Raw genomic sequence first — 20786 nt, 5'->3', positions numbered from 1 at the left:
AGAGCTTGGGAGATTGGTCACAAAAAAAGTCGGGTTCCCAGGCATTTTTAGGATGACCACCTGATGTGACCCAAAAATCATGCCCTTCGGGTGGTGGGGACCAGGAAAGAATGCTCCCACTCAGTGCGATGTCAGGCTCTCCAGGACATAAAACTGAACACGAGGGAGCTTTATTTGATATCCCTCTTTATGAACAACACAGAAAGACAGAGGCAAAGGAAAAGATTATTTCTGGGAGGAAAGAGATCAAACAATATGAATGTTCATACCACAAAGTACCAAAAAGTACACCAGAGATGCTATACCCCAAGTTAAATCACATAAATCTTTGTCTCACGTTACTCAAAATTGTGCAGAGGAAACAGTGATTTTTACCATTCCCCTGACCAGATTACACAGAGAGAGACAGAGGCCAGGAGCTTTTCTGGTAAGAAATTCTTACTCTTTTTGCCAGCAGATTAGGTCTTGGGTTCTCATAACTGTGACTTCCGGCAGGGTGAAGTTTTAATCTCCCTGCTCACTGCACCAAACGGAAGGTGCCAAGGGCTGACTTTAACCTTTGTCCCTCGGAAAGTTTGCTGAAAATCACTGACATGCGGCAGATGTAAGATTAGAAGGAGAAAAGGATACAACTTTATTTAATGTGTATGCAGGGGAGCCTTCAGAATGAAGACCCAATCTACCAATGGTGTACAAAAAAGTATGTATTATCTTGAGGTTACAGAAAGAATGCAGGCTCAGAGCATGGCCAAAAACAGGTTTTAGTGGCAAGAGAGGTTATGGGAAAGAGAAAGGAAAGAGGCTTGGCTAGCAAAGGTAGTCTTGTTATGTAGATAAAACCCAGCAGCCCTCAGAGAGAATAGATGGCAAATGTTCTTTTCTGACCTCTAAAAGCATTAGACTCTCAGTTAATCTTCCCTAGATCTAGACAAGAGGAGGGCTGGCTGCATTAACGCAAATTCTCCACAGATGCAAATTTCCCCCACAAAAAACAGCTTTGTGGAGCCGCTTCAAAATAAGTCAAAGAAGTATATTTTGGGTAAAATATTTTGATTTCCGTCGCTAGTTCCCAGACCAAACACTAATTTCTTCTCTGATACGTATTTTCAAAAGGACGATAATTTGGTATTTATGCAATGGCTTTCTGAAATCATTAATACATTGTACCAAAGTTTCGAGTTTTTAGTAGACTTTAGCTCTAAGCAACTCAAATTCAAAGAAATATTTTGTCTAAATTTTCCTAGCTTCTCTAGATGAAATTAGCAAGTTTTAGGTCTGTGCCATTGAAATCAGAATGTCAACCTGATAAAATTAGAAATGTGACTACTGGCCGGGCGCAGTGGCTCACGCCTGTCATCCCAGCACTTTGGGAGGCCGAGGTGGGTGGATCTCCTGAGGTCAGGAGTTTGAGACCAGCCTGGCAAACATGGTGAAACCTCATCTCTACTAAATACAAAAATTTAGCCTGGCGTGGTAGCACGTGCCTGTAATCCCAGCTACTCTGGAGGCTGAGACAGGAGAATCGCTTGAACCCGGAAGGCAGAAGTTGCAACCAGCCGAGGTCGCGCATCATTGCACTTCAGCCTGGGCAAACTCCATCTCAAAAAAAAGAAAAAAGAAAAGAAACGTGACCATTAATTGTGCTACCACTTGCTGGCACATCCATTAAGACTTTTCTTCCTATAAGGTGAGACACATGTTGCTGAATTATACTGACAATTTTTATTTTAGATTTACATTGATGTATGTTGGCATACCATTGTTCAAATAAATTAATATAACTCAAACACAGCAGAAATCTTGTTTAAATGGCAGTATATTGTGGGATTCTTGGTAGAATGTGCAAAATATACAATTTTCAATGTGTTACAATAAACAGAAAGTAGTATTCAGGTTTTCTTTGTTCTTCTTTTGTTTGTCATGGCAGTATCCTTTGAACAAAGATTAAAAACTCAAGCAAAATAGAATATAGTTGGTACTTGAAGAAAGGAGTTGTGAAAAAGACTTTTTATAATTTTTATTAAAACAAGCATAAGCACTTAGCTTATATGTTTAAAATATTCTTTTTAATGCATTTTGAACTGAAATTGTTATTTTGCATTATGATCTTCAAAATAAAAATGTGCCATGTAAATAAAGGCTATAATGGAACAGCATGTAATTAAATATTTCACTCTTCTCACGTGAAGTTGATGGACTTCCACCTGATCTACAGAGTTCTCATTAGCTTTAACAATCTCAACTTTCATTTTTGCAGATGCAACTTCCCTGGTGAAATGTCACAGAAATGTGGAAGATTCTTCACTGAAGTCATTCACACTTCTTAATGATTACATTTTCAAGGAACTGACCTTCTGCAAATCCTTTCCAAAGCTTGAACTTCAGTCCATCACATTACAGCATTGTTACAGCTTCAATTAAATTGTGTAAATCATTTTGATACATGTTCATTTAAAAATTATATATCTTAATTATTCAAGAATGGTTAACTTCCCCTTAAACCTTACTTTTAAAAATAATAATTAAAAACACAACACAGTGAAATGCCGTCTGTATGGATTTGCCATGCACATGTTTGTAGTCAAAGAATAATAACAAAAGACAGATTTGCTTCTGTAAAATTTAGATATAATCTGTTTGTTATTGGGGAATAAGGAAAGGCAGTGCTGTATATTTTCTGTTAAGTACTTTCACTTCCCTGTATTCCATTTTTCCAATAGCCTGATTGGTAACAACTATGAAATTAGGCTTCTCTTTTCATATTCAAGTTTCAATCATGTTCAGAAAAATAAAACACAGCCCTAATGAGCATATTGCCTTAGAATTAAGAAGGTGAAGGACATTACTCATTTGTCAAACGTAGATATGCTTTGTCCCCTAAAAACTTTCCATTTTTCTAAACTCTGATAGTTAAGAGAAGCAGTGTCTCATTAGGAGTGGAATAAGTACACGCAGAAGTAAAAATGAAAGTAGGAGGGAAGTCAAAGAATTACCACCAAGTAGTAAACCACCATAACAGGTTAGGGCCAGCTAAGCACACATCATTTTAGCTCAGTACATTTCAGCATAGTACAATGTGATTTTTTTGATATCTTGGACTCATCTAAGAAACTGTTTACTCTGTGTCATATATTGGCTTATTTGGCTTCAATTGCCTTATTATCCTTAACTCAATTGAAGAGCATAATGATTTTGAGAATGATTTCTTTAAAATGATTCAGATTATTTTTGAATGGCTTATTAAAACGTAAGTTTTGGTATTGTAGAAAGCTCAATTCTCAGTAATAACTATGATGTTACTGTAGCTTGGACACATAGGCCCATTGTGCATTGGATATACCTTGAAAACACACAAAACTCTTCTCAAGTGAAGTTTTTTTCACACAAAAAAACTTTCTATGGAACAGAGATTCATCATAAGTTACTTAGCAGAAGTTTATAAAGCATCTGAAAAACACTTCCTCTGTAAACCCTAAAAATCACTGTCTGATATGTGGGAGGAGAAAAGGCTTGGCCAGTAGAGCAAAGGCTTATTTTAGCATAAAAAGAGAGTACTGTGAGAAGGTGTCTTCATATGAAAGGAAAAAGAGAGAAATGGGCAATTGCTAATCTTAACTAAAAATTAATGGACTTCTGTGATCCAAAGAATAAAATAAACTCAAAGAAACATGACAAAAAAAATTAGATAAAGAGTTAAACTAAGAAATTGACCTTTATAAACAATGAATTTTTCAGTTATCCAATGTGCTTTTTAAAGATAAAGTTTAAAAGAGGCAAAAAGAGGTGAAAAAAATGAACATGTGTACTTAGAATATATATTGGTTTTGTATGTAACTTCTTAGTTTTTCTGGACAGTTTTCAAATTGAAAGTCTTCAAAATTAATTTAGGAAAAATAGTAAATAAAATTTTTTTTCAAATTATGGTAGAGGGCTGTAGCAAAGAGAAGTGAATTTTGGGAAAACTAACCAATTCTGTTTTTCATAAATGTGTGTTAGAAAGCTAGCAATAGCATATAGGGAAGCATCCTGGAGGACTCATGATTTGAAAGAATTATTTAAGAAGTTATGATATCCTTGTCTGCCTTTCCCCAACCTTGTGATGAACTATAGAAATGCTCCTGTTGCTTACAAGCTCTTTCTTTCCTTGTATTCACATTTGGATATCTGTAAGCTTCTAATCCAACTGGGTTCTGCTTTGTGCTTTGACGAAAGGTATTAAAACCTACTCTAGCCTAAAACTTTCTCATGGTAAATATTGGAAGTTGGATTATGCAAATCTATTTCCTACATTCTTTATTTTTAATTCAAAATTAGATTATGGCATCCAATTTAATTAAAACAAGAAGTCACAATATATTGATTTATGCTATAGTTTCATGTGTAATATGTTTTCTCCTAATATAATATATATACAATTTCCATGAAGGGAAGAAAATATTTTCTCCACTTATAACTCATTTTATTTCATATTTTAATTTTTAGTATTACTTCATTCAGAATAGAAAATAAGTCAGCGATATACTAAATAATGGGGCTATTCTTTTAACATAGCAGTAAATTAAGACATAATTTTTGTTAAGAATATGACAAGTCATCTCACTTACTTATCCAAGGCGTTAGGTATTACTAATCCAACTGTATTTCAACTTGAAGGGACTCTTTTGTTTCATTTCAAAATAATGCATTACTTTTTTCCTGTTTGTTTCTGCATGAAGCTTTATACAGCAAATGAATATATGTATACGGAGTTCTGGGTTCTAGTGTCAATTACATAATCAAATTTCATAAGAGGATGTTAGTTCCTGGCTATGTTGTCCTAAAATTTACACACACTACAAAATGTCTGTCAGATTGTACCTTTAATCTGTTCATAGCTTTAGGGAATTAAGTTTCTTCAACCAAATTATGAAAAAATAACTTAATAGAGTCTTCTAAAAGGAAAAAGTATGAAAAGCTTTCTGAATGATAGTACCCTTTATGCCGAAAGGGTCAAGATGCTTCAGTATGGTTCAACTTTTCCAAAGTTAATAAACATGAGATGATGAAAGCAGGAGTTTTCATCTTTATTTATTATAACACATTTGTCGTTTGAAAAATGGTCTTGCTCCAGACTGGAATGCAGTGGTGCGATCGCAGCTCACGGAAGCCTCCATCTCCCTGGCTCAAGCAGTCCTCCCACCTCAGTCTCCCAGGTAGCTGGGACTGCAAACACATGTGACCACTCCTGGCTAATCTTTGTATTTTTTATAGAGATGGAGTTTCACCATGTTGCTCAGGCTGGTCTCAAAACTCCTGGGCTTAAGCCTGATGCCCTCCACTGCCACCTCCGCATTCCAAAGTGGTGGGATTACAGGTGTGAGCCTTTGGGCCTAGCCTTTAATTATTTTTTTTTTTAGACCGAGTTTCACTCTTGTTGCCGGGCTGGAGTGCAGTGGGGCGATCTCGGCTCATGGCAACCTCCGCCTCCTGGGTTCAAGTGATTCTCCTGCCTCAGCCTCCGGAGTAGCTGGGATTACAGACATGTGCCACCACACCCAGCTAATTTTGTATTTTGAATAGAGACAGGGTTTCTCCATGTTGGTCAGGCTGGTCTCAAACTACTGACCTCAGGTGATCTGCCCGCCTCGGCCTCCCAAATTGTTGGGATTACAGGCGTGAGCCACCATGCCCGGCCCCTTAATTTTTTTAAATAGATTAAGCAGTATTTTTCATTTTATCTTATAAGACAGCTTTATCTTAAGCACCACACAATGTTACGTAGATTAAACTGTATCTTCTCCTCCCCATATTGTAAAGGGTGGTACGTAGACTGATCTGGTCAGCTATCACAGAGTAAGCTAGCCATTAATATTCTTTCATTGAAAAGTTACTTTGGCTATATATTTGTGCCAGCACAGATTGTAAACAAAATTGAGGTTGACTATCCAAATTTTAATTGACTAAATAAATTTGTTTAGATGTAAGCAAGGGCAGTATGATGTATAGACGTGAAACAAAAACTAATCAAGAGAAAGCCAACGAGTTTTTGTGGTTTTTGTTTTTTTGTTTTTGTTTTTGTTTGTTTTTTGTTTTTTGGGTTTTTTAAACCACATTGTGTCTAAACTCTTACAAGCATGCTGAGAGTCTCAAATAATTTCTCATGTTGTGGAGAAGGCAGACATGAAAATTAAGAAAACAAAAGGCAAATCATTATTTTAAGAAAATTTTCTTAACGTTCTATCTTTAAGACATCTAGTACTTTTTCCCCAGAGTTTAATAAATCTGTTTCTCCTTTAGTAATGTATTCATTTGTTGGGGTAGTCTCAATGACCATTGTTCAAATTCATAGAAAAGAGAGGTGGCCAACACAGTCATAAAAATGAGAAAGAACAATAATGCATATTTGCCATGTAACATGAGACAACATAATTTAACCTTCCAAGATGCTTTTCAAAATGTTTTAATTAATAGTTCAGCATAGTCACAACAGGACAAAACTTTACATGAGCAATGAGTTTATAGAAAGCATACAATAGATACAGCATTTTCAACTCTAGCTCTACAAACCCATTTTGATAATGACATGCCATTCAAAAGTGCAACTGATTAGTGATTATTCACAACATAAACCTTAAGCTTATTACAATTGACTTAGTAACAAGAACAAGGTGAAAACATCATATGCAGAATAAATGCCAGTTTCTTTGTGATTGAAACAGCTACAATTGTAAACAGTAGAGTGGGTAGATACATATCTTTTCCTGATATTCTTATCTTTCTTTGCATCCTGAGAAAAAGCTTTAAACACAGTATTTCCAAAAGCAAGCTAAAGAAGAAAACAAAATACCTTTTTTATTAGAAGAATATTTGATAAAACTTTCTCTTGAATCAATAGCTTATGTGTGGCTCGATGAGAGAGTGAAGTTTTTAAAAGGGACAGTCAATGTGGTAGCTACTAGCCTTATGTGGATCTTTAAGTTAATTACAATTAAATAAATTAAAAATTCAGCATCTCCATCATACTAGTCATGTTTCAAGTGCTCAGTAGCACTTGTAGCCAGTGATTACCATAATGGGCAGTACAAACTAGAGAATGTTCCCATCACAGAAAATTCTACTGGACAGCACTGTTGTACATTATAATACATATAATACAGTCTAGAGAATTCGATGGACTGCCCTATGAGATTCATCCCTCTATTTTACACTTGAGGTAACTGAAATACCAAAAAGAAAGTCACATAAGTAAAAAAGCAGTGCTAATGACAGTCTATTTATTGAGTGAAAAGGAAGGAAGACAGTTTGAAGGTCACTTTGCAGACCATAAAATGATATTTAATTAACTTCATTTATCATCACATTTAGCCTTCCCACTCTGATCATAAAATGATTCTTCAGAGAAATCAAACCAAATATATTGGCATTTCAATCTTCAAATATATAAGTGAATCATTTTAAACCTTCTGTAGGTTGTTACCGATCACTTGACTTAGAGAAGTTGCATCTGGCTAATTATCAGCTTCTCTAATTTCCTTTTACTTAACGACCTTATAAAACTAAGTCCCTTGGGAGAAGGGTCTTTGATTCATTGTTGATCAGCAGTATTTACAGTGAAAAAGACTTGAAAAAGATATAATCTCTCATTGAAATGAATGATAAATTTCTATCTGCTTGCCCAGGTTTTCCTCCCCAAATACACTGTAGCCCCTGTGTTTATCACCACATATATACAGTGTTATGATATCACTCAGAGTCTATTTTTCATTTCTTCAAGAGCCACAGTTTCCCTTAGAAGCCACATTCAAACCCTGCAAAAGCAGAAGTCTATTTTCAGACGTTGAAGTGAGGCGCCTCACCCACTAATCTAACCGTCTTCTTTTTTCTCAGTCTTTTTTTTTTTTTTTCAGATGAGGCCTCTCACTATGTTCCCCAGCCTGAACCACAGTGGCTATTCATAGGCATGATTATAGAGTGCTACAGACTCAAGTGATTCTCTAACCTCAGCCTCCTGAGTAGCTGGGACTACAGGTGCATGCCACCATGTCTGGCCAATCTTCTTCTTATAGTATGCTTTGGAAAGTTATCATCACTGTTCTTTCTGTCCTTTCAGATGCCTTTGAATATCTGAGTCTGGCAGAAGAACATAAACTTACACTTAGCCAAGACTTATACCACATGAACAGTTCGGTTAAATATACAATGGAATATAGTTTGGAGAACTTTTTGGATGTGGTCAAAGGGAACTGTCATGAGTCATATTGGTGGTAGAGCCAATTCCCCAATGTTTATAGCGTGCACCAGTTATCATTTACATAAAGTAAAACCCCGACCAACTTTCTGGTGTCACTTAATGGCTGTCTTGTTAACTCTTGTATTCTCTGTTTTTAGCATGACGCTAGGAGTTGAATAGCTATATTTGTAGCAGATCTCTATCGACAATATATTAAAAGATTAAAGAAAGGTACAATATTTCATAGTAAGCGTAAGTTTTTACTTTCTTAAGCTGGATTTCTGGGTCTATTTCATCTTCATATGTTGTTATTCGCAGTGGTTAGTCTCTAGTTATGGCAACATTAGAACACTTGATGTGCAATGTGGGTTATGTTCAGCTTTGTCACCCAAGCTGGAGTGCAGTGGCACAACCATAACTCACTACAACCTTGAAATCCTGGGCTCAAGGGACCCTCCGGTCTCAATCTCATGAGTATCTGGGACTACTAACGTGGGTCACCACACCAGGCTAATTTTTTAATGTTTTTGTAGAGACACAGCCTCCCTATATTGGCCAGGCTGGTCTCAAACGACTGGGCACAAGTGATTCTCTTGCCTTGGCCTCCCAAAGTAGTGGGATTGCAAGTGTGAGCCACTGGTACCTGGCCTACAAACATGTTGCAGTATCTACTTGCTTAAAAATAAACAAAAAGGGTTTTGTGTTTTTGTTTTTTGTTTGGATGCTTTCAAATCATTCTAGCTGATGTACCAAAATTTTTTCTATTCCTTAGCACAAAATTCTTTAAGATAATTTTCTATCACCAGTGGTTCCAGTTCTATAGTCATGTTTTCTTTAACAAAAAGTTCACCAAACAATACTTGGCAAGGCCATTAATGACCTTTCCTCCACTGAATTCGACTGGAAGTTCTCAGTCCTCATTTTAATGGATCTATCATAGTGAAACCAGCCCAATAGTCCCATAGACAGTTGTTTTTGGATAATCAGAAATTGACCCTTCTGCTGTTAAAGCTTAAAGCTTGTATTTGTTTTAGCTGAGTTTCTTCCTCAGGAAACCACCTTTAGGCCTCTCAAACAAAGTGTCAAAGGGCAGGGTGCAGTGGGTCACGCCTGTAATCCCAGCACTTTGGGAGGCCGAGGTGGGCAGATACGAGGTCAGGAGATCGAGACCATTCTGACCAACATGGTGAAATCCTGTCTCTACTAAAAATACAAAAATTAGCTGGGGGTGGTGGCTGCATGCCTGTAGTCCCAGCTACTTGGGTGGCTGAGGCAAGAGAATCGCTTGAACATGGGAGGCAGAGGTTGCAGTGAGCAGAGATCGCACCACTGCACTCCAGCCTGGTGACAGAGCAAGACTCTGTTTTTAAAAAAAAAAAAAAAAAAAAAGTATCAAAGAACTGAAATTCACGAGATCACCACATCCAGACAACGAGATATTAGACCCCTCATTCATCATGATTGCTTCCTTGCCTTTCTCACACATAGTTACATTTCTTCCCTGCTATATAAACCCTAGTTTTAGTGAGTTAGAGAGATGGATTTGACACTGAGCTTCCATCTCCCTGGCTGCAGCACCCAATTAAAGCCTTCTTCTTTGGCAATACTTGTCTCAGTGATCAGCTTTCTGGGCAGTGAGTGAGCTGCAGGACCTAGACTGAACCCCTGGTGTTTTGGTAACAATAGCTTTGGATAGACTTGAACTCCTTTTTCCTGGAAACAGTTTTGTTTTTTTTTTTGAGATGGAGTCTCGCTCAGAAACAGTTTTTTTACTTGACTTCTGGGTGTTGCTTTCTTGCCTCCTTCCTTGTACCTACTCCTACTCAGCCTCTTTTGTTGATTCTGCCTCATCTGCTCAGTTTCTGCCCTTGGAATGATCTGGGCCTCAGTCTTTAGATACCTTTTCTTTATATTTGGAGTCACTCCCTAGATGGTCTCTTCACAATGCCAAACAATATTTTTATGCGGATAACTGTCAAATGTGTATCTTTAATCTGGGCTGATTGGAGATATAAATTCATATTCACTAACTTCAAATTCATACATACATTTAATCTCCTACTCAATTTACTACTGGAAGATTTTATTATCTATGGCATAACAAACCCAAAACATGTGGTAGGAATACAACTCTTCAACTATTCCTAAACATTCTCTATATTTCCTAGGGATCCCACATCCCCAATAAGTTAAATTGGGATCATATGCATAGCTCTGGCAGTTAAAAGCATATTTACCTGCTTCATCTGTCTCCTGTCCTACTATAGGTACATGGAGACCATGTGTTCCACATAGTGTATGCATGAAGTGAAGGAAAAATAATCAGCATATGTAAGACTTTATGTAAACTCGATCAAAATCATAGAAAGATGCAGCACTGAGATTTAAAGGCTATTTTGTTAGCTTGCTTAGCATATCCCAATATACAGTTTGATAACGTGAAGTGAGGGTGCTGCTCTAAAACATACCTAAAATCTGACACAGTATCAGCAACTCATTAATGGCAGATATGGAAACTGATATCATAGGTTTGAAAAATTAAGAGGTATTTTATTAAATGACAAAATAAGTGGTAAAACTGGCATCTGCAACAGCTTGGGATTCAGACCATGTGCCTAGAGCTCCTAGAAGAAAGGCTGGAAAAGAGCAGATTGGCAGGCAGTATGTTCAGGTTGCCGTTGATTGCAATTATCCTTTCTCTGTTCCTCTGCTAACTGTTGGATTTGTATGGGGTGAATAATAACTCTTCTTTTCAGTTAATAGGTCTGTGAATGAAGAGTAGCTTGGTTGGGCATGGTGCCTCACGCCTGTAATCCCAGCACTTTAAGAGGCCAAGGCAGGCGGATTACTTGAGGTCGGGAGTTTGAGACCAGACTGGCCAACATGATGAAACCCCCATCTCTACTAAAAATTCAAAAAAACTAGCCAGGCTTGGTGGTGGCACCTGTAGTCCCATCTACTTGGGAGGCTGAGGCAGGAGAATAGCTGGAACCCGGGAGGCAGAGGTTGCAGTGAGCCAAGATCATGCCACTGCACTCCAGCCTGGGCTACACAGTGACACTCCGTCTCAAAAAAAAACAGTGGCCACATTATATCTGATGAAGACTAGTAAATGTATCCTGCAAAGCCTGTTCTTTGTGCTGAGTGCAGTTACTAGTAGAGATTTGGGGTTGTCTCTAATGAGAATGAGTTGAGAATAGTCTATGTTTTTAAGAAGAGATCGAAGGATAGACTATGATAGAGGCAGTGCTCACCAAGTACTATAAACGCTTCCTTATGTTTACTAACCTTCCTTGCCTTATGTTGGTGGTAGTCTGTGACTAATCCTGGCCAATGGACTTCAGTAGAAATGATGTGTGCCCCTTCTGAACTGAGGCAATTGAAAGCTGGGATGTATCCTTTATCCTCTTCTGTTTTGCAATGTTGGAGGCAGTTAAGCTGTATCAACATTCTAGATGACAGGGCTACAGAATAGAGCGGTGCTGTGCTACAAGCATTGGACTTGATTCTCGATTTATTACACTATGTCTCTGAGATTTAGATTAAAACTGTTAACACATAATAGCCTAAGCTATACTGATTCAGGAAAGGTCCAACAAATCTCTATTTCAATCTTTCTCTTGTACTTTCTTCTCCAGTTATCCTTGGCTCAATAAACAGAAACTGTCCTTTGTTCCTCGTTGCTCAAAACAAAAACCTTGGAGTAATTTTTGACACCTGCCTATTTTTTATACTTCATGTGTAATTCTTCAGCAAAATTCGTTGACTTTTATTCAAAATATATCCCGAATCAGACCAGCCTGACCAATATGGTGAAACCCATCTCTACTAAAGATACAAAAATTAGCTGGGCGTGATGGTGTATACCAGTAATCCCAGCTACTTGGGAAACTGAGGCAGGAGACTTGCTTGAACCCCAGAGGCAGAGGTTTGCAGTGAGCTGAGATTCTGCCATTGCACTCCAGCCTGGGCAGTGAAACTCCATCTCAAAAAAAAAAAAAAAAAAGTCACTAAATTCCCTCCCTCCTACCCTCCACTTCATCTTCTGCCACTTTATCCTTCAGCCTTACTAGCCAAGTCACTTAGCAGTTGGGTTATTTTCAGCACGAAATTTAACCCTTCTGAGATGCAGTTTTCTCGTCTATAAAAAAAGTCATATTAATAGCCATCATATGGGATTCGTGTAGAAAATAATTGTAGTAATAATGATCAAAATAATTTTTTTAAGTTAAGCTTACATAGTACTTACTACATACCAGGAATTATTTTAAATTAAATTAATTCATATACTCCTCTCAACAATCCCATGAAAATTAATATTATTATCCGCATTTTTAGGCAAAGAAAATGAGGCAGAAGAAATTAGATAACTCTCCAAGGTTGCGTAAGTAGTCAAAGTTAAAATTTGAACCCAGGCAGTCTAGCTCTAGAGTCTGAATGCTTAATAACTATATTTTGAGACATTAAAATATAAAATGTCTGGTATGTGTTCAGGGCTTGACACTGGTCCACCTTCTTCCCTCAGTAATATTGTGAAAATATGATTTTACAGAAGTTAAAGACAAATCTGGTATAGGGGACAAGTAAAAATAAATATGCCTTAGGAAATCTCTCATCACTACATGAATAAAGAAACAGTAATACGATAATTTTCAAAAATAAAAACAAAGGCAGTAAGAAACAATAATTTCCTAGGAAAAATTATCCAAAAGCATAATCCAAAAAAGTAATCTTTCTAAAATAAAACGCTATGAATCGAACCTTGGAACAAGTGTTATAGCAATGAAGTTTCCCCTTATGTCAGAATAGATTCTGTGAAATTTCAAATTGACTTAAAATGGATTCTTTCTATTTGTGGTCTTTGCTGCTTCAGTGTTTAAGCCAAAATAGCAAGGGTAAGCCAGAGTTTATACAATAGGGACCTATTTTATTTAAACCTGAGAAGTGTGAACTTGCCCCCTGTTGTAAATACCAGAAAGCTCAAATACATTTATATGGTAACACTTTTATCGGAATATATTTTTTTAATATGAACCTTTTTATTGATCACCACCATAAGATTAAGAAATGTCAACTGAATCATCTTCCTCTCAGAAATAACTGCAAAAATCATCTTTTGGAAGTCAATCTTAAAACCTTGAAATAAAAGCTTACCTCGTTTGCTAGGATGAGAAGAGAATAGACCATCTATAGCATAGGACATCTCAGAATCCTTCTCCACTAGCTGTTCTTTTAGTTTTTCCAGCTGATAAAACTGTAAAATGATAATTAATTAGTCTTCTATAAAGCCATGCTGTTGGCCAGGCGTGGTGGCTCATGCCTGTAATCCCAGCACTTTGGGAGGCCAAGGTAGGCAGGTCACAAGGTCAGGAGATGGAGACCACCATGGCTAACACAGTGAAACTCCACCTCTACAAAAAATACAAAAAATTAGCCAGGCATGGTAGCAGGGACCTGTAGTCCTAGTTACTTGGGAGGCTAAGGCAGGAGAATGGTGTGAACCCAGGAGGTGGAGGTTGCAATGAGCTGAGATCGTACCACTGTACTCCAGCCTGGGCAACAGAGCGAGATTCCATCTCAAAAAAAAAAAAAACAAAAACAGCTGCTCTTTGTTGAAGAAGAGGAAAGATGAAAGAAAGAAAAAAGGAGAAAAAATGGACAAAAGAAAGGAAGAGAGAAAAAGGAGGAAATGGAAACAAAGAAAGAAAAAAAACAAAAAAGAGAGAAGAAAAAAGGGAACATTCATTTAGGGGCTGACTAGGAAAGGTACATGACTCAACAAAAGATCAGAAAGAAATAGGTTTTGGGCAAAAGGAAGTCACCTCTAGCTGTTAATGGGGAACCTGTAGATACAGCCTGTGTACTTGAACTTTATTTTGTGTCACCTATAATGAGCAGGTCTTTTCAAGGAGCTACAAATTATTATGTCAATGCTTGGATTTCCTGAATTTTTTTGTCTTTTCTAGTTGGAAGGAAAAAGTATTTTGAGGCCCTAAGATGTCTATCTAGAATTCTACTTATTTTAATTTTTAACAAGGTTATGAATTGCCTTAAGCCCTGAAGAACTAACTACAAAAGTAGGGTTCAGCCTGAACCACTGTTTATCTCCATGTTGGTGCTACTCAGAAGAGAATGATGAGAATAATTCTCTCTCCCAAACGGCCATACGGTTTGCAGAATAATGGAACTGCACAGAGAAAATGGTGTTGCTAGGGGCCCCCATCAAGAAGGCAGCACTTCAGGCTCTTCAAACCAGCTGCTTCAAGCCAAACAGCTCTGCTTTTACATGTTTCATTTGCTGGAAAAACACAACATTTGGGGGAGAAAAGATTCCCACTGTTTAAAAACAATAACTTCAAAAACATCCATCTATTTATAGCCTCCCATTTTACAGATGAGGAGATTTCAGTCTAGAGAATTTGTTTGCCCCAGGTTTCATAGTTTGGTAATTGCAAAACTAAAATTAGAATCCAGATTTCTAGACATTATATAGAAAGATCACTTCAGCCATAGTTTTGTTCTGTTTTGTGTTAGTATAATTTGATTTTTCTTTTCCTGTAAAATAGCTTCACCCTTTGTTTAGCAGGAATAGAAGTTTTACATTGTAGTATTAATAATTTCTTTTAAAAAACTTTGTGCCAAGAAGAAATTCCCTTATAATTGTTATTAAAATTGATCATTTAAGTATTTCACATTCTCACCTGGTTAAGTTCTTCCAGTTTGTTAGGCAATGCTAGATCTGCAAGACACATTTGTCATGTGAAAAAACATATATCGCAAGTGATATTTAATTTGCTTCAGTACATACGTTTAGGATCTTATGTAGAAAGCACAGGTCTTTTTCGTATGATTTGACATCATCCACCCATTCCTAATACAAAATCTCCAGTATATTTTTTCAATGCCCATAGTATTGAAATGCAATCAGTTATGACATCTGAAATATCTAACTTTCAACAATAAGTACAAAGTTTTTCTAAAGTAGACCATAGTTCTAACATGACCTATGATTTAGAAATAAACCATTTTTGCTGGCATGTGGAAATTCTCATAAAACATTAAATGGGAAGAAGAAAAGCAGGCCATGTATCCTATGCATAATTCAATCAAGAAGAAAATTCTCCAAAATACTAATGCTAACTTGCTCCAGGTCTTAAAATTTGGGTACAAATTTTTTGTTTTTATAAATTTCACTTATTTTTCAATAGGAATATATTACTTTTAGTTTAAAAACCCTGAATTTTAAAAGTATTTATGAAGTTATTCTTTTAACTGGCATTTTGCGGTATGAATACAGACATTTTTAGACTACTTCAGATGTTGTATGGGAGAGTAGCACAGTATCATTTGGTCACATTTTCTCTTAGGCTAGACTTGCTAAATTTCTGACAAAATCTCAGTCATTTCTTGGAAGACAATCTGATGGATATTTGTAAGTCAGATTATTCTGTTCTTCAAATAAAAATAATCTCAATTGGTGTAGCCTAAATTTTTCGTTCATCATCTATACTCTAATCATTTCCTAAAATTGAAAGATTTTGATTAAAATAATGCTAAATTAACTACAACAAAGCTGCAGTTAATTTGTGAAATTTCTAGAAGAAACCTATGAATATAACATTTTTGAAACATTTAATAAAAGAAAATACTGGGGGTACTAGTGGAGAATTGCACAGATGAGAAGAAAACATGAATAAAGGTAACCATTTTTTTTTAACTATATGGTTACCAATCCCATTAGGACCCTCGAATTGACCAAAATAGGCTTTTAATATTTGTTAATAACTCCATGGATTTAACATAAATAAAAAACAAAAAAAAAACACTTAAATCTTTAGTGTAACATACAAAGGAGTAATTATTTCATTTAATATCAATTAACATTTAGAAACAGCAAGTCTCAAGACAAAATAGATTCTGTTATTTTTTAATAAATAGAGCTTGACTTTATCCTTAACTCACCAGTGTTGAAAGGTCTTTGGAAATCAAAATTTTTATTCAGTAGAGCCAGCAACAGTTCCTCACGATTTGGATAATTTTTATCTGGAAGTATTTCGTTTCCTGTAATGATCAAAAACCACCATTTTCAATCTGAGTCACCGAAAATATTTCTAATTAAATTGGTCTTGCAGGCAACTATCAATTTGTATATTTAACAACAAAAGAAATGTAGAGAGAGTGTATAATCCAAAGGGATAGGTCATTAAAAAAAAGCATTGAATATATATTGAATGAATACGGACAAAGAGAGACAGACACAGAAAGACAGAGAATATATGCATATACCTGGAGGGTTGCAGTTTTTCCTGTGATTACTTCTGTGTAGGAGAATTGGAGGTGAATTTTACTTTCTTCTTTTTAATCTCTGTTTCTAGAATGTTCTACTATTTCATTTAACATAAGTATAAACTAAAAGTAGTTTTCAAAAGAAAAAAATAACATTTTATTTTGTGATTTTATTTGATATACACATTTATGTATAAGCCAGTTCATGTACCATGAATTTCCTTTAAAACATCCAAGGAAGATTGTGGCAGAGCTAGGATGGTGTCAACCTCTTCCGAATTGACATGTTTTCATCTTTGTCAATTTACCTCACAGTCATTCATTCCTCAGCTGCCTAAATGTCTCAGTACTATCATTATCTTCATTCTGGAGTAGAAATTGAGACAAGAGACTTCTAGCAAGCTATAAAACATGAAGATTCAAAAAATATCCATTGACAAATAATTCAATTGAAATAATAATGAACTTTAGTGAAATGGCCTGAAAAATCAAACCTTTATCACATAATTTCTGTAAGATCATTTTTTCTTCTCGCTGCCTTCTTGTACTGTTAGAGTGTGAGTAGAATCAATATTAATAAGATTTAAGTTTAGGAGTGAGTACATGGTTTCAGCTAGAGAAACGACTTATAAGTTGATTAGACTATTTCTTAAAATCACCTGTCTTTCCTGTCTCTACAAAATGTTAGTTGATAAATTCAAACAGTTACATGGCTAATTAAAAAGGAGAAAATGAATAATTTGGGGTAGGTGACAGAATCACAATTTTCTACATTAACCAAAGACACTTAATTGTTGCTCAATTCTTCCATTTTCTTTGCTTCATAAACATAAAAGTTATTGGTGAAATTTTCTTTTGAGTATTTAAAATACCAATAGATTATCAAATTTTGCTCAGCGTCAATTTTACAAAGACTCTCAGAGATAGTTCAGTTTAAAAGAAAGACATTATTATGAAATAATGTAATTTTTATTTTAATCATTCATTAAAAATGTTAAATTGTAATCTTTAAAATGTTTTCATTGAAAAAAAGACAGGATATTTCAGAGCCAGATAATAATAATTACTTGTTTCAGAAAGACAACTATGATAAGAGAAACAGGTTCATTACCTTCAATTTAGAAAACGTATGTGACTAAGAGTAATCTAACTAGAAGAGTATGGATCTAAAGCTTTTTTCCCCTTAATTCACAGTCCATTCCTCTGCATAGTTAAGTGAAACATTTTTCAAAAAACAAAACTGATAGATTTGCCTTTCTTTATTAGTTTTGCTTCCAATAATTATACCTCTATAACTCTTTGTCCTCAGAAATTCCTCATCACTATCTCTTAAGAAAAAACACCTCTTTTATGGGAGTCTCTGAAGAAAAACTTTAAAAAGGAATTTTAAAAAGTTGATTTCTGAAGTTAAGATATTGGCTAAAAAAAAAGAAGCAACAGAAAATGAGTCTTTTGTTTTTTGTTTTCACACTTAGTTTTAAAACAGATATAGCTTTAAAACAAAAAATGATGTTCCTAATGTTTCTATCTTTGAACAGAGTTAACATAATAAAGGAAATATTTGAATATAAAATATCTGAGTGTAGACATATATTTGACACAAGAGATGGCAAAGCTGTTCCAACATGAGAGACCGTTTTTGCAAATATTACACAGAAAATGGTGATTCGTTACTACTCAAGATACTGAATCTTAAAAAATTTAGTTGTCTCTTTGCTTTCCATTTACGTGGCAGGATTTTGACTGCATAGAGACAAGAAATTTTACCAGAAAGAAATCTGGAAACTCCCACAACGACTATATTCCCCAAAATAAATTTCCCATAATCTTCGTGGTCATGATACTCTCTCTTCCTCCGCTGTGTTAGGCAGCTTGCCCCATGTCAGGCTCATTCCCTCAGGCACACTTTTATATGGTCCCTACCAGATGTAAGCTGGGAGGATTGTGCCATTTGTCTTGGAGAGTTCTAACACACAGAAAAAAGCTGATAACCCCAACTTCGTAGTCTATGTCAGCAGATAAATGCTTATTTTAAAATTATATTAAAAGACTAAAAGAAGTCAAATAGTGAATTTTAAAAATGTATACATGGAGAAGAGCTCACTCTAATCGTGGACTATCTAGATAGAAAATAACCTTATTAATAATTTAATCTTCCTTATTTAGATATAGTAAAACTGAGATCAAAGAGGTCTCTGAGAGAAATAGTTCCACTGTGCTGCCAGTGATACATGCATATAACTGTGTGGCATTCTGAGGTCAGAGATGTTATTTAACCGTAATCTAGCAAATGCTTTAGAGGCAGATTTTTCTCTATTTCATAAACACATGAAATTAGAAATTACAGTTACCTAATCCTAATTTTGCAAAGTCTTCAGCAAATAATCACATTTTTCCTCTCATGTTTACATTATGTTAGAAACATTGGAAATTTCGTTATTTCCTAGAAAGAGCAATGGAGACCGACCAAATGCAATGATTGTGGTTGGCCAAAGACAGAATGTGAGTGTCATGGATAAAATCCAGAATCTTTGATTCCCAGGCTTGTGTTTAGGTCCCTGAGACTACTTGTTTTTCAATGGGTAAAATCCTCATAAATAAATAATAAGGGATTATGCAATTTTATTTCCTCTGCCAACAGAACTACTCTACTTTTTATTGACTGAGGTAACAAGGTCTAGTAAAATGGAATTAGAATCAGAAATTGGAAACTTGATCTCTTTTCTCAATCTAATGTCATGTAAACAAAATTTATTACATTCTGCCTTAGTTCCCCTTAAGTAAGCTGAGAGTAAAAGGTTATCTCCCTCTTCCTGACAAGGAAGTCAGTTAGATGAGAGAAACAGCAAGAATTTCAGGCTGGAAAAGATATTAGAGAACATTACTTTAAGTCACTATTTTGGAAACATAAAGAAATGTATTAAAGTTTCAATGAGGCTAGGTTGTTTGCCTAATAAATCACTACTAAATCTCGCTCTATGAATTCTCAGTTTAAGAGCTACCTTTTCTATAGAAGAACCAAAAATTTTAAATAAAAATTATATACATTACAATATTAAGAGCAGAAACTTATTTTCACTAATTTTATCATGGTGTATATTTTCTAGCTGTCATAGATGGAATTATTTCATTTCACATAAGTATCCTAAGTATGTTGGAAATGTGATTAAAAATGTGTAATGTAGGTGTTAGCATTGCCCTCCTGAAACTGCTATGATTTCCCCCAATGCTTTATTTTCTGCAAATCTCTGCAAATACAAGTTTCTATTTTGATGTATTTTTCTTTGTTGTACTCTCTTTTCAGAAAGAACTTACTAATAGTCTTGTAAGATGAAAATCTCCTTTTCCTTTCCCCAAGAGAGAGTTCTGAAATATGAAGAATATAATACTATTGATACATTCCCAATCTTTGGTCATGGACTACAAATGAGAAACAAGCACCCCAATATTTAAAGTATAGTTGAAGTGAATTTAGTGCAATATTGGATAAAATTAATTTGGGTAAAATTAATCTACTTGAAAAGAACAGCATTGAAGATGACATTTAATTCTGACCAGCAACTACTTAAGGAAGGTTTGGCTGTTAACTAATATTTATTTCTTACAACATTATTTCAACAATGGCAGAAAAATCAAAGTTGTTCAAGTAGAAATAGAAGAATTATTTACCTGCCTGCAGGATTTTAAATTGATGTGCACGTACCTTGGGTAAAATATGGCCGTCCATGCACAGATTGTAAAAAGATCAACACAGATGACAAAGTTAGGAGTCCAAAGCAAAGAGTGCTTGAGAGGATCTTGTTCATGTTAAAAAATCTTCTGGACTAGCAAAGAAAAGGACTTTCCAGGTTAAAATGGATATTTCTATGGCTTTGGAATTCTGTACAGCTTAGTTGCAAAAGGCAAATGTGCCTCGGTTACGAATGCTCTGGATGAAGGAAAAAGAAAGAAAGAAAAGAAACCAATAAAATGCAATGCACCCTGTCCACATGATTCACTACTTGGAGAAGTGACAGGTACGTTAGAGAGTCAATGGCAGGAAGAACCCAATCAATACATCTCATACCCGCCCATTTCACTAAAAGCAGGCATTTCTAGGCATGCCCACACATTCAAATAGATGCACAAGGATGAAGCAAAATCTCTTGAAATAAAAAACTGTTGGATTTTCATAACTTATGGTTTAATTTCCTGATTCCAGGATTAATTAATCTCAAATCTTATTAATACTAAAGCTGAGCGCATAGAGGGCAGGTGAAAATGGGAACAATGTCTTTCATTTGACATCTTC

The 20786-nt window shown here is 35.5% G+C and overlaps 1 protein-coding gene across 1 annotated transcript; it reads right to left on the bottom strand.

The window, feature by feature from the left end:
* Positions 1–6710: 6710 nt before the first annotated feature.
* UTS2B (urotensin 2B) lies at positions 6711–20509 on the bottom strand. Its single transcript, XM_011981345.1, has 5 exons — positions 20199–20509; positions 16172–16270; positions 14911–14948; positions 13364–13454; positions 6711–6805 (listed from the first exon to the last, which is right to left on the bottom strand). The coding sequence occupies exons 1-5, from the start codon at positions 20299–20301 to the stop codon at positions 6780–6782; spliced, it is 357 nt and encodes a 118-aa protein (XP_011836735.1). The 5' UTR covers positions 20302–20509; the 3' UTR covers positions 6711–6779.
* Positions 20510–20786: the final 277 nt, after the last annotated feature.

This window comes from Mandrillus leucophaeus, unplaced genomic scaffold, assembly GCF_000951045.1.
Source record: "Mandrillus leucophaeus isolate KB7577 unplaced genomic scaffold, Mleu.le_1.0 Scaffold224, whole genome shotgun sequence".
Classification (NCBI taxonomy): domain Eukaryota; kingdom Metazoa; phylum Chordata; class Mammalia; order Primates; family Cercopithecidae; genus Mandrillus; species Mandrillus leucophaeus.
The sequence above is the reverse complement of the archived record's forward strand: the minus strand, read 5'-3'. Positions and strand labels throughout refer to the sequence as shown.

Bases quoted from the DNA above. Each gene is read 5' to 3' on its own strand.
- UTS2B (XM_011981345.1), bottom strand. From the start codon at position 20,301: ATGAACAAGATCCTCTCAAGCACTCTTTGCTTTGGACTCCTAACTTTG. The intron at 16,271-20,198 runs GTACGTGCACAT...TGATCATTACAG, and splicing joins ACGGCCATATTTTACCCAAG to GAAACGAAATACTTCCAGAT. The intron at 6,806-13,363 runs GTAAGCTTTTAT...TTTCTTCTTTAG, and splicing joins TTCTCATCCTAGCAAACGAG to CTTGCTTTTGGAAATACTGT.